Source organism: Mercenaria mercenaria, chromosome 11, assembly GCF_021730395.1.
Source record: "Mercenaria mercenaria strain notata chromosome 11, MADL_Memer_1, whole genome shotgun sequence".
Classification (NCBI taxonomy): domain Eukaryota; kingdom Metazoa; phylum Mollusca; class Bivalvia; order Venerida; family Veneridae; genus Mercenaria; species Mercenaria mercenaria.
The window spans coordinates 37,545,107-37,560,598 of NC_069371.1; the positions used below are offsets into that span (position 1 = coordinate 37,545,107).

General features: G+C 33.8%; 1 protein-coding gene across 1 annotated transcript; it reads right to left on the reverse strand.

Annotated features, from left to right (window-relative positions):
- Positions 1 to 1,904: 1,904 nt before the first annotated feature.
- Positions 1,905 to 14,084, reverse strand: LOC123530892 (uncharacterized). The gene is made up of 7 exons (XM_053518033.1): positions 13,828 to 14,084; positions 6,812 to 7,006; positions 4,910 to 4,987; positions 4,488 to 4,577; positions 3,583 to 3,693; positions 2,377 to 2,499; positions 1,905 to 2,047 (listed from the first exon to the last, which is right to left on the reverse strand). Exons 2-7 carry the CDS (start codon positions 6,999 to 7,001, stop codon positions 1,905 to 1,907), a joined length of 735 nt encoding a protein of 244 aa, XP_053374008.1. The 5' UTR covers positions 7,002 to 7,006; positions 13,828 to 14,084.
- Positions 14,085 to 15,492: the final 1,408 nt, after the last annotated feature.

Here is a 15,492-nt window from a genome sequence, read left to right on the forward strand (position 1 = left end):
TGGACACTCGGGCACATTGATATCGAATATTGGTGAGTAGGTCCGTGAAATCAACACGACGCCATTTTGTTTTTGAAAACAAAAACTGCATTTAAAATATTTTGTTAATAAATGCACAATCCGCGGCCAGCAGACAGTAGTTAAGTAAGCATATTTAAAACTTTTCGGTCAATGCCGTCAGTTCGTTAAATAACCGGACGCTTGCTTTGTTTACAAACGCTGAAGGTCAGATTAAAAAAAACAACCCGAAAAACGTAAACAACTGGGGAATGTCCGAAAGTCCTTGGAAAATCAAGCTGCAGAATAAAATATCATCATGGATTAAATGGAAATATTGGTCTAGGAGCTGTATAGCATAACGAATAGGGATGGAATTTGGAACACAACTGACTGGGTGGGGAAGAATTTCGACGAAAATGCTGTCATATTACGTAAGGTTGAGTTGATGTCTTGTGATAATAAACTAAGACAACAACCAACTAAATGTGCTGTCGCCAGTATAATCTACCTAACGATAGTGAAGAACCGATGAAAAGTGGAGGAAAGACGTATCTATAGCTACATTAACGGCAAGGCCAAGCAACCACTTTTGAATGTAACATTTCTAGAGCATTAGATCTATAATATTATTTCTTCTGCAAATTTTTATATAGCTAGCTTGTCCTATATAGGATTGTCTAGCTGTACATGTCTCCTGTATGACTTGAAGGTTAGGATAATAATAGGATACCAGCAATGATAAAGGCAACAAAGGGAGTTAATTAAAGAATATATTTCAAGGGAGATCATTTTATCTGAAAAAAAAAATGAAGTTCGGCACTGTGAGTGATATAGAGAAATATCTCGCTGATATTTTTCAGTATTTCACCAGTTAGTATAAAATAAATATAACTATTGGACTATCAATGCTACCAATGGCTTTCCTATATAACTTAAATTAGACAGCTGATGGTTCAGCTTGATGAAATGTACTTACACACAGATGCAATCAAATATTTTTTACGAACTGCATCTTTATACGATACAAATTTTATTTTTAAAAAAATAAGTGTCGCTTCCAGAATGAGAGTAGTGTACGTGTTAAAACATTTATTCATTCCAATCTTGCACGAAGATCCGCTCAAACAGTCAGAAGTTCATTTCCATTCTTACTGAATACTCAAGTTATGTTCACTCTATATTGACACTAATTCTGTCTATTAGTTGGTAGCTCGTTTCATGCCTTGTCTTTGAAGTGTTGAGTGGGCTATCTGAGATTCTAAACCGTTAGCTTTCCAGTACAAATACTCAGGTACTATTTTATTCTAGACTTTTAAGTTTTCTTATATAAAGGCTATGTTAAACAAGTGAACTCCAAGGCGGGACCAGTTTTGACCAGGGGCATTATTTCATTATTTGAAAAAATAACTTGACAGAAGACTACTAGACAGTGATACCTACAAAATATCTAAGCTCCTGGCCTTGTGGTTTTGGTGAAGAGGATTTTTAAAGATTTTATTTTTTCGTTTGGTTACATAGATTCTGCATGGAATACAAGTCTTTGAAACACTTTAGTAGAGAACTATCCTAGAAATGTCCATGCCAAAATTCATCAATTTCAACCATTTGGTTTCAGAGGAGAAGATGTTGATATAATATTTTATTTGAGCATTTGATTAAATTAGTAGGGATTTTTTTTATTCTATTATATTGATTTCATCCCTTTATGGCACTAATAGTATAAATGTGCAATATTGAAACTCCTGCTTTTCTAACCATGTCATTGTGCATAGTCTCTTTTAGACAGCTGATTGTATCTGTTGTTAACATGAAATTAAAATTCTTATGGGACTTTAAATGTTTATATAGATATATGGTAAAAGAAACAAAATACTTAGCGTGATTGCCAAAACATGAATAATATTTTAAATGTGACTTAGAAATATCGAGAAGAAAGTACCACTTGGTTCTCCGAGCGGTCGGGATCTTGGAAGGGCACGACTACTTTTATCAGAATCCAATGTTGGCAGTTGTAAACTGTCATCTATGCATTTATCCTCTCTGTTTTCTGAAGAAAAAACGTATCAGGAAAATGGTAGTTTCAAGTGTCATACGACTTTTCAAAAAACAAGTTTGATAAAAGTTAAAATTATAACACGTCAATGCTATTCGTTTTAAACAAAATCCAACAACTGAAGTTTATGTAAATATATTACCCTGAATACACTAAGCGTAATAAACTAATAACTGCTGTGAACAAAACGTCTAAGAAAACCATCAATTCTTTTACGATAAATATTAAGCAATAATGCAATGTGTCTAAAAGCTTTAATTTTGATAATTTTGCTAATCCGTGTTTCATGCCTTACGAAGTGAAATAGAATAGATTATTAATACCTTCAGCTTTTTTAAGCATAGAACTTGCTTGTGGTACTGACGTATCCGATTCCTGTACGTTCAGAGAACTAACCGTTTGTTGTAGTATTTCTGGACCGTGGTCTTCGTGAAGCTGTACTGTAACTGTAACGATTTGAAACAAAATGTATAACATATCTTATTCCTAATAGGCTAAACAATATGGGTATACTTTGGAATCAGTTCTCCAAAATGATCATAAATGATTCCATAAAAAGGCTGATATCTGAAAGCGTTTAAGAAGGTTTTGTTTGTATTACAGACTGGATAGGTAATTCGTTGTATTCCAAAGTTGAACACATATGAATATCTAATATGTTGACAAATACAAATGACAATCTCCGTTACGGATTTAAAGAGTCCAATTAAGACTTCCCATCGTAAATGAACATGAATTTGTTTTAAAAAATACAGCAATAACTCTAAAAGTCTTAACAATGATTAAATGTGCGTTTGTATTAGCGACATTGGATGTTTCTGTTTTTAACTATTCACTTTTTAATTATCATGGTACTGAAAAACAAACAGGATGCATGTCTTTCAAATGTCACGTAATGAGAGTTGTTGTCACTATATTGGATATCATAAAAGTTGTATCAAGATTCATTAATGTTTTACCAATAACTGAAACGCTTTTGTCTGGACAAACTGTGAAAATACAAAGGGAGAAAACTTATGAGTATTGCGACCTTCATTTGCTCTTCTCCTGTTTATATATCATGTTAGATTCATTCTGGTATTTATTTATTGTCTTTTCGAAATATGCATCATATCAAGATGTATCAAATACAATGTGAAAATGAAAGTAATGTTTTTAAATACTCACATGTTCAGGATTTTATCATTTTTAAGAGTAATGGTTCTCATTGTTTAGTTTTCCTTTTACCTCTTAGCAAATATCTCAAAAAGAAGTACACGTACTTGGCCAATTTATCTTTATAACATCATAAATAAAATGTAAATAAAAATTTGCACTTTTAAGAAAACTACTACGAAGAAATATCAACCACAGCGCCCTATCTTTTACTGGCTGACTTTTTAAAGCACATAGTGATGCTTTGAAAAATGAAAGTTAACTCAGATTCTAAATTGCAGATAAACTGTTGACCAAATGCAAGGCAGGTTGAAGTTTGATAATCATTATTACATTATGTACACGCATAACCATTAAGCTTTATCAAAATATACCATCTGGTTCCTGGGATCCGACACGCAACGGAATGGCAGCATCTCGCTGCAAGATGGAATCTGTAGTACGAGAAGTTTGTTTCGGTGTTTCATCACCTTCCCTGTTTTCTTCTGCAATGCAACACATCCATAACTTATTAACATGCCAAGTTACGGCAGAATAAGATTTTATTCGTGCAATATGTCAACAACTATAATTTCCAGCTCATATATATAACAATCTGTCAAATCGCATGAGCACAAAGCGAAACAAGGAGACAAAATACTTTGTTAAAGAAAAACTACAATATTAGTACTAGTAGACTGAGTACTAAAGTTATGAGATAAACAGTTTCGGCATTATGCTTATAATTTTACAGATATATGGATTAACGACATATGTCAGTACAGAATAACCCGACAAAGCCGACGACACTGGATGTAGCACAAAGCAATGAAGATGTTACTTGTGCACTACCGACAGGATGCAACACTATTATGTAAATAAAATGCTTAAAATGTGCCAAACCAAGCACAACCTCCATGCATGTACTTTTAACGTAAAGTTCTTATTTGAATTACTAAGACAGTTATAAAAATGTACGATTAAAAAAATCTACCTTTTTGACAATATTACTAACAAAAGAATTGCCCAGAGAGATCATTATCAAGAATAAATCCAAGGTAGTTAACTGAACTTAAGAGTATGATCGTTACTACTGGTTTTATTTTCATCTTCCTTCTAAATTTTGCGTTTTAAATTTTACGCATGATTAATATAAACAGAAATTAGAACGAAACCCAATACGTTTTTATGCGATCGTACATAAAAGTAGCTGATATCAAGAGAACAAAATACGTTTAAAAATGATATCACAAAATAATTTAAAATGATATGACAAAATAACGACATAACATAATCTTACCCGCTTTTATTTTGTTACTTCTAGATGGGTGTTCTGCGTATGCGTAGAAAAATAGACCAATAGCAGCCAGGATACAAAGTGCGAAAAATGCTGAAATTATTGCATAACCAATAAGTACAAGAGGCAGCATCCATGGTTTGTGTGTGCCCTCCCTAAATACATATGCAACATACATGTAAATTATAAAGACGCGAGTTTCGTTCTATATCACTAAAAGAACAAGCTGTACGATGTTTAACAACAAAGACAAATAAGTTAACATGAAACCCTTTAATTAACATGTAAATAATATCTATTATTTGCACATCATATTTCGATGACTTTAAGTTTTAGGAAGTACTAATAATACACGATATATTGTCAAATGTGATCTTGATACCTGCTATGGTATTAAAATAATTTCATCGTAACTAAGTACTTACTAAGTTCTTTCGATTCTGCTCCTTGTAACAATAAACCAAGCCCAACTACCACGATTGCAACAAAAAACAAGTATGAGACTGAAATTAGATTTATATAGAATCATTAGAAACGAAGCTGGGCTTTAATATCATTCGTTTGCTGTATGGAAGTTATTTTTTCACATGTCACTTACATATTTTCGTTGATGGGCTCGTGATCGCTTGAACAATCAAAATGTTGTTGAAATATCTCGTGTCGATTATCGAAACTGTTATCAGTACAATGATGCCAAAAACCGGTTACGTATGTATAAACGTAATTCAATATAATGTATCATACAATGGGGAGTAATGCTATACAATTAAGCAACGTGTAGCATACTGTAGTGAAGTTTAAAGAAAGTTATGCGAAAGATATATGTATAATATTACCAAAGTATTCTTTTTCTGACATTTTAGCAAATTAGGTTTTTCACGAATATGTTTCTTCTATTGTTTTCCAACTAACATAGTTTTTATGGCTTCATGCCTCTTTTTGATACAAAAAATTAAGATTTCTGAAAGTTTTTATATGTGTCGTTATCTGTGTGTAAATTAAATACGTACTAATTTGTTTTTAACATTCAAGTTCCGACCTATTATCTTATAAATGAAGAATACCCATGTTTGTTCAGTTTTACATATCTTTACAAGAGCAAACGTTTAAAATGGCAATAATGGCAAGATTAAATTTCATGGATCCATACAATAGTGCCATATCTTGACAAAAAAAAGACACACAACTTTTTTCAAAGTATTAGAATCGATGATTAAGCAGAGTAAATAATAATAATAATAATAATAATGATGATAATAATAAAGACTTTATTTAACGAGGCAACATAGTCAGGTAACCCGATCTTCCCTGTGAGTCTTCCCTGTAAAGCCTACATAAAACCTGCGAAATCATATGAATAACCATGAATAAGGATATATTTCTTTAAATAATAAAGTATCCAAAAATAAATTTTAAAGTTCACATATCTGATAACAAAAACTAATGTTTTCTCTTCTCACTAATCAAAACAGTTATAAGGTTGGCTAACTTTCCGATAAACAATGAAATCATACTGATAAGGTCATTTATCCCCAGCCAGAAATCCCATAGACCAGTGCCAAGATCTATACAAAGTACTTAGTGCGTAGACACAAACTAGTATCACTCTACCGGACGACAGTAAAAAAACAATCAACCTATAGTGTAATACTGTGGTTTTGTATTGCATTTAGCTTTATCAAAAACGGCAATCTTCTAATTACACGGGTGAAGGAATGCCAGTAAGAAAGTATACTAAACCGTGCATATTTCAGGCAATATCTGTGCTTGATGTAGCTGAAAATTGGGTCTTGGTTCCAAAATACATATCACGTTCAAATCATTCATAGAAAATTTGACTAGTGGCTGAATGCCCATAGAATGGGATTTTTACTTTTTGAGTAGAAAATAGGACTTCTTTTTGTGAAAGTAGCGGGTGCCTTGTATGTTTAAATTATGTTTTCTTCTCATCATAGTAGGTTGTAGGAAATAGTTTTGAGTCAAAAGTTTGATGGAAAAGAGAATAACTGCTTAAAGGAAATGCTAATATCACTTATTCTGAATATCGATTGTATACTCAAAATGAATATACGACACAGCAGACTAAATGCCTTTTATGTATAATTAGAGTTTAGGAGCAAACCTTTGTCGAGGAGGGGACTTTCTTTATATGTTTTGTTTGATGCAAAAAAAAAATATTGTTATGTCAGTTTTAAACTGATGATAGTAATCACCATGTTGCAATTATTTGTTTAAAAATAGATGACTACACATAAAATGATTCTTGATTAACAGTTTTGTGGTAGATTACAAATTGTAGTGAAATGTTAATTTAAAAATAATCTTACGTAGTTTTCCTGGTCCAGGGTTTGCTTCAATGCCTGCTATTAGGAGTAAAATGCCTATAAACAAAACAGCTCCAACATATTTCAAACCTCGGCTGAAGTTTATGACACATACTATTGTCACAACATCTTGCCCGCATGAGTGTTTGAAGGTTCCTATTCTTCCACGATATGTGTCTATATCTACTCCCATTTTGACTGAAAATATATGTCCTATTTAGATACATACATTGAATGTTGAATAACTCTAGAGTCATAAGCTGTGAGTGATAAGTTGCTGTGATATTATTCATTTCTACATGTCTATAAAAACACATATTGTTATTAAAGTAAATTCACATGTAACAACATATGCACACGGAAAAACACAGTTCAATATTAATAACAGAAGCTCTCTGTGTAAAATTATACGAACATCAAAGTTAGTCCTATAGTACATGCACACAGAAGGAACAATGTAGCTACAAAGATAAAAATGTTTCTTTTTTAGCCTTATGTATATCAAACATTCAATAAAATTGAGTTACGAATTGATACTACTATATTCATGTTACGACTTCAAATACTTCTTAAAAAGTCACAGAATTTCCTAAGGGTGCTTTGTTATCATTCATAAGGATACGAAGGTGTAGAAGATATTTATTTACCGCTGCCATCTGGTCAAATGTCAAAACCAAATCTAAAATATGGCATGTTTTAGGCATATATTTCCTTACTAAGAACGAAATACGCAAGTTTGTAAACTCGTGGTTTTTTTGTAACTTTTCAAACTTTTTCTGAGGTGGTAAATATGAAAAACATAATAGAACATTGCTTAATTTTAAACCGAACAAAAACACAGTGGATACAATGTACTAGACTAAGTTTGTAAATATAAAAGATGTATCACAGAGAGAATAAACATGCGTACGCAACAGTCATATTGGAAACTTGTATCATAATAGATATGTTAAGTTGATATAAACCGTTGACTTCGTGATTATCTCCGGTATTTCGCAGGTCTCGCCACTCGAGACATATATCTGGCAGTAGATGCATGTAATTTTGTCGTGAGACAAAAAACCTACTTCTCAAAAGGGTGGCGAACAATTTCATCGGGAGATTGTCAAAGAACTCATGCTTTTTCAATAGTACCTTCATCGATTTAAAAACAAGCTTCTAATCTGATAAATAGCGAAATCTTGGCAAGGGAAAAGGTCCTTTTCGTTAAGATGAGGTTTATCAATTTCAAAAACCAATACAAGTTATAGTGATATTTGCGATCTGTTTAATAGCATTAAATTGAGAAAAATGCTACACGTACATTGATGTACGAGTCTGAGAAATAAGATGTTGCTTGCGATTCGGAAAACTACAAAAGTACCGGTAAGGCTGAAGACAATGCCACCGCTCGTATTAAAAATGATTTTTCAGTTTCAGTTAGCTTTGATACTAGCACTGACTTTCAGTCTAAGTATCGCAGTTTCCATAGAGGGGCAGATTCAAGATTTGCCATGGCCAGAGTAGCGTCAAATCACCAGCAGTTTCCCGATTCTGTGACTGCTTCCTGTGCGGGTAGTTTAGACAAATTTCCTCAAGATGTGAGAAGGTCAAGAACGGTTTCCGCCCACGAAGCACAACCGCTACAAGAGCGCCTGCGCGGGAAACCCGGAAGGCCACCAAGGATTCCAACATAATATGATAAGTATTAGATCTTTAAGTTCATTTATTATTCAAATGTACAGGTTATGGAGTACACACAGTAATATCTTAGGGGCTTAGATGATTACCCTTGTTGGTCGGAGGTGATTGCCCTAGTTGTGCGATTATGACTACCCTAGTTAGGTGGAAATGTTTGCCTTAGTTTGGTTTGTTTATATAGTTCTAGTTGGGCAAGTATGATTTCTCTAGATGGGCGTTTTACACAGACTTTATGTTACGACTTCTATAGAAGTTTATATTTTGAATTTTTGAAATTGTTTAATTTGCTCAGCGCTTGCTTTTGTTTATTGATAACTTCTGCCTAAAATTGTACTTAGATTTCAGGACTAACATGAGTGATTTGATGTGGAGTTTGTTCTGTGCAAACGAGATAAGATACTGGACAACGGCATTTTGTATTTTAAGATTGCCGATACACTTGGAAAAGGTGTAGGTATATGAATTATGCTAACATGTTCTTATAACTTTTGTCAATATTAATTAACATGCATGAAGACTTTTAATTAATCTGTAGGTAATTTCATTAATTAACTTTGATTAAAGTATTTAAAAAGTTCCTTTTGATATACATGCAATGTTTATTTCCTTTTTTCACTTTCTTTGCAAGTTCGCTATGTATAGCCATGTAATGTCTTATTTCTGTTGTTTTATATACTAGTAGTAGTTACAGAAAACTGACAGTGAGGGTAAATTATTTATCATATCGGATAAAGCAAAATTAAATGGGCATAAACTACATTAAGTGTTTCTTAATTTTGCGGGTAAACGTAAGAATTACGTGATTATCTCAGGTGCTTATATATTATCAAACGGTCGTTGATTAGCACCAGAAACAGACATTAATTAAGTACAATCCGTAAATATAATACAAATGTATATAATCTTGTGACATATTGCTATAAATTTGCCAGGTCTTAGGTGTCTCGATACAAATAAATCATTGTTAAATGAAAAACAAAACAAATACAGTTTCCTGAAGTGGAATGAGACTTGAACCACATTGATGTAAATACAGCATTCTGAAAACAACACTCTATAGGATACATTTATTTCAGAGGGAGGCAGGGAGGGATGTGTATGACGAAAAACATGTATGTACTGCCACATAGTAGTTTTGAGTACCGACACTCGCGAACTGTTCATGATAATGAAAACTATTTATGGAACCGATTTGCTGAAATAGAACTGCTAAACTAAAATACGTAACAATAGGAATTCTTACGTGACTGGGATAGAAAGAAAGCAACAGTAAGGTTACAGTCAGTTCTTTTATTATTTTAATTTATGCATTGTAAACTGCGATATAGAAGAGCCATTTTAAGAAACTCGAACTGGAGCGTAGAAATAACAGCAAACTTTTAGTTATGTCATCAGTCATATACTACCTGTTCAGTTGGATTTCGTCATTAGTTTTCACGATCTGTCAAAATTATTTTTATATTTCCATTCTTCATATGCGTTGCTTCTGTATGTATCTTTGTAAGACATTGTAGAGAGTGATATTACAATAAATTCCATATCAATAGTTTTACATGAAATTGTTTTATTCAGCCCATTGAGATCACGTAAGACTTTTTACTTTTTTAGCTTATCGTTGGTAATATATGTACCAAAGCAAATTCGTAAGGCGTAAGAATGGTTCATTTCTGATAGTTAAAGAATTATAAAAGTTATCATTTCAACTGTGTATTGTTTTGTCGTTCACCGAAAACTCGAAACGTGGTACAACCTTAACCAAATATTGAAGACTGCTAGGTCTTCCAGACGTGGTCGCTATATAAGGGTATTACTGTATTTTGTAATGAATGTACTTGACACTATTAACAATTAGAAATTGGAGCTTTTTTACTTCTTTTGAAGACGTATTTCGTTTCATTTAAGTTAAACATTAGAACAACACTTTGGAAAGCCGATCACTTTGATCATATTGTGAATGCAGTCTTGAAAAAACTGCTAAATAAGCATAATTAACCGTGACTGATTTAGAATGCATTCATGCACAATAGTCTAGGTCAAGATAGTTTTACGTTTACAATCAATCGCTTTTGTGGTGTACAATAATAACTGAAGTAAGTTTGGCGTTTTGTTCAATAGTATAATATCGTATATGTAGTGTTATATATCAATGATTCTCTTAGTTTTTAATCACACAATTATATATGTGGCAACTTTCCAGCTTTTGATGGTAGAGGAAGGTCAAATGTGCCTCTCTAGACATACTTTCGGACATGGCTGGGCACCTGGTTATTAGTTTTCGATTGTCTTGATCTGGTAGGGGAGACTTTTTAATTAGAAAACCTGAATTCTTCCTTTCATAGCAATTTGACTGTCCGTGATAAATATCATAGAGAAGTTCTTTCACAAGATATTTCCCCGCGAAATCATCTATTATTTAACATTTTATAAAACTGAGATACATTTTCAGGGAGAATGTTTTGAATTATATGAATAAGAAATATGTTTTATTATTTCAACGCCATGAGTACCTTGAGACTACTCTATATACACAATAATTGAAAACATCCTAACCAAATGTGACTTGTCTTGTATTTTAGTCCCCTACCGGCGGAACAACGGAGGGGACTGTAGGAATGCCCCTGGACCGCCCGGATCCTGCAATTACTTAAAAAGTATTCAAACTAGATTCATAAAACTTGGTATGTAAATAGAGGGTAATATGTAAATTATGCACGTACAAGAATCGTGCTTTTAGTTCATAGATTAAGATCACTATTGAAGGTCAAGTAAAATTGTTTCCGCTCCGTAACTTTATATCCATTGATGGATTTGCTTAATGCTACACACAAACGTTCCCCATGATGTCAACACATGATCTTTGCTTGTTGGTTAAAGGGCAATTTCACTGTTTAAGGTCAAGTAAAAATTATTTTCACTCCATAATTTTTATATGCACCAAAGGATTTTCTTACCACTACAAGCAAATGCCCTTCGTGATCAGACAATATGACATGACTCACGCTTGGTGGTCAAAGGTCAAGGTCACTATTGAAATTACAGTAAAAGTAGTTTTTGTTCCTTTGCTTCTAAATGCACTGAAGCTTTTTATATACACCAAAACCATGTTCCCAATAACCAGATGATATGTTGTTTGTGTTGTTTGCATGACCCATGCCTGTCAATCAGAGTTACCATTGAAGCTCTAGTATAAAGCTTTCTGCTCTATAACTTTTAATTGCATTGAAGGACTTTTTCATTACCGCAAACCATGCCCCCCCCCCCCCCCCCACCCCCCATGATGAGACACTGTGTCCCGTACATGATCTATGCTTGTAGGTCAAAATCACTATTGAAATTTAAGTAAAAAAAATGTTTTCTTTCTTACAGTCTAAAGGCTTTGAAGCATTTTCAGTATTAACACTGTTGCCAACAACCGCAAGGGACGAATAATAACAAAGTTTTCCACCGGTATTGCAACTGCAAAGTGTGCAAAGTGTGCTCGCAAAATTAACATTCGGCTGAGAATGTGGCAAGAATCTCGAGATACTGTACTGAATATATTTCACCTGTTCGTTTGATATCACTAGTTTTGTCTTACATCATATATTATTTGGATTTATGATTTAGTTATTTCGGTCCGTCTCAAAGGAGAATTTTTGTTTTAAAAAACGAAAAAAAACCAAAGCCATCGAATTCCATTGAGGAAATCTTTACACTACTTTCTGTGCGAGCAATTATGATTTAACTGCAATTGCTTTGCCAAGCTGAGAACCACTATCGTTTTTAGCTGTCGAAAGGAATTCATCTTTGCGACTTCGAATTCTTTGTCGTCGACGTGTTTATAATTATATCTTACGGTCTGTTCACTTGACTATTTTATTTCCTGATGAAGACATCGTCAATTTTGTACAATGTTTTAATAATTATACTTAATCTTAAAGAAACTGAAAACGTCCAATTTTTTTCCGAAATCCTCTCCGGTTTCTAAATGATTTCAGTGAACTTTAAATAAAGAATGTACTTTGAACGAAAACAAGTATGTAAAATTAAACTAGTTCAGTTTCATCTTTATTTCATATAAACAATTAAACCTGTAGACCTCATTTTTATGTACTTTGGGGCATTTCAATGATATAAAAAAAACATAAATCCAGTTCGCATAGCATGTTTTCTTACCAAAAAAAGTAAAAACAAATATATTAAGATGTTATTTACATAATTATAAGAAATATAATCAGTTCTGAAAAACAATACCCTCCGAAAATGCTCCCATGAAATTTACTGTATAGCAATTAAGCGTATGTAGACATATTCTTAATGAATAAAATTAAAACCAGCAAATTCACAATGAAAGTGGTCTACTTCTTTTCTAAATGCAATAAACAATAAATAAAGCTAAGCCAAAAATAGAACTACCACATCCTTATATGCCTCATAATACCATATCTCGTCAACAACTTGGAACTACATTTGGATTTCTACATATGTAACTTAGAAGTCACTTCCTATTTAACGTAAACAATCATTTAGACGCCTTAATTTTTTGACGTGATCTATCCAAAGAAAGGGAAACTGACTAGATAAACACAGGAATTACAGAAATGAACCTATCAAAGGGGCTTCGTGGCCGAGTGATTAAGATCGCTGACCTCAAATCACTTGCCCCTCATCGATGTGGGTTCGAACCTCGCTCGGGGCGTGGAATTCGTCATGTGAGGACGCCATCCAGCTGGTTTACGGAAGGTCGGTGGTTTTTCCCAGGTGCCCACTCGTGATGAAATAATGCATGGAGGGGCACCTTGGGTCTTCCTCCATTACCAAAGCTGGAAAGTCGCCATCTGACCTATGACTGTGTCGGTGCGACGTTAAACGCAACAAAATAAATAAATAAATGAACCTATCAAAAATAAGACCCAAAACATTAGGATCAACAGATTTTAACTAAATGAAACCGTTTGTTGATCAGAGGAGGCGAACAAAACGAGCTCTACTTGATTTCAAAGACAGGAAAAATATTTCTCAATGATAACCCGATTTGAATAAAACAATAAAATCACTTAGATTGCAATTGCACTGGTAACCCGAGAACCAGTTATTGAAATATAAATATCAAATGAGACACTTTCTAGATGAAATATGTTTCTATCTTATGTAACTGCTCGGCATTATTATGGGCTTCACTTTCCTTTAGTCTCATTTGTGTTGAGCATATTAAACAGGCCGCTGACAGCTTTTACAAAAAGCTAACCTTGTTATAAGCTCCTGATAAGAAGATTGTTAAGGGTAGATTCGTTTACGATATATGCATTCAAATTACGCTATTTATTATTATATATAAGATTTTCGAAGAAATAACTTACCTCTTTTAATGCCCTACTCTCACATTCGTTGACATAAACGTTCCCATTGTATGCCATTTGCCTGAACACTGACATAAGTCAAAATGAAACAATATAATTCTTCTTTATTCTTGTTTATGATCACTGTTAGTTGCTTAAAGATGAGGTTAAGCGCAATGACATTACTGAACAAATTTGAGGTCATGCTTTTATGAATTTTGATTTCAACAATTACTCCTTTGTTTTAGCGTGTGCGTATTGAATATAGCGTTAGACAGGACAATAATTGAAATATCGCAAGTAAAGCTTTTATTTCCAACTATAATAGCATAAGTAATAACTGAAATATGAAACAGTTACATTATAAATTAAATAGCTATATTTTTGGCCGTGCCGCAAGCACTGTATTATACAAATTTCATGTTTGTAAAGCATTGGAAACACTGTATCCTAGAATAACTTTGATATTTTGTACTCTTTATCGCTTCATTACACGTGTGCTTGTATTGCATGAACACATTTAACTAAAACAATACAACTTTATAGCTGCAACAACTTTCTTTGGATATTTGATTAATTGAATTAGATCGTTGGTAGTTTGATACCTTAATGACAAAAAACGCCCTTCACAAATAGACAGTTGTTTGTTTATTTTCTTGTTTAATTGGGTTTAACGTCGCACCGACACAATTATAGGTCATATGGCGACTTTCCAGCTTCGATGGTGGAGGAAGATCCCAGGCGCCCCTCCGTGCATTATTCCATCACGGGTGCCTAGGAAGAACCACCGACCTTCCGTAAGCCAGCTGGCTGGCTTCCTCACGTGAAGAATTCAACACCCCAAGTGAGGCTCGAACCCATATCGATGAGGGCAAGTGGTTCGAAGTCATCGCCCTAAACTACCCGGCCACGGAGGCCCCTAGTTGCTTGTTAAGAGTACATATACTTAGTACTATGGGTGGACGGATAGGTGAGTGGTTTGCACACTGGCCTTCCAATCCTGAGGTCGGGGGTTCGATCCCCGGCAGCTGCTCGTGAATTTTCAGAAACGCTTTTCAGTGTTTCCCACCCAACTAGAGGTGTACTGATCAGGAACCCAGGCAATCCTTGCGTGTATCAGTGCTATACACTGGGCACGTTAAAGAACCAGGCTGTCTATTCGCAACGAGCTAGGCTAAGTTAGACGGACAAGCCTGTATCTGATTTCTGATCTGTCTGTCGTGGGGGCTTTGTCTCACTCTGTCCCTCTGGTCAGATCGCTCTGTGTCTGTACTAGTAGAGGATGAATTATGCGCCCTGCATATATGGCTGCATTTGAACTATGTAAAGCGCCTTTGAACGTGAAATTGATCATGAAAAGGGCGCTATATAAATCTGGTATAATAATAATAATAATAATTATGAAATCAATTTCCATGGATTAATTTTCGTGGAATTAGTGGTTACGCCAATCAACAAAATTAAATCTGAATGAAAAACCAAATAATGTCGTTCCTACGAAATTACATGATTTAGCAGCATTCATATTCTGTCTAATGCGTATTATTAAAGTTGATAGGTTTCCTACGAAAATTTGATAACAAATACGATAAACAACGTTATACAGTACTATTAAGATAGTTTTGAAAAGTCAGTTCAAATAATTCCAGTATCATATGCGTAGGGCTAGGGCCATCAAAATTACGG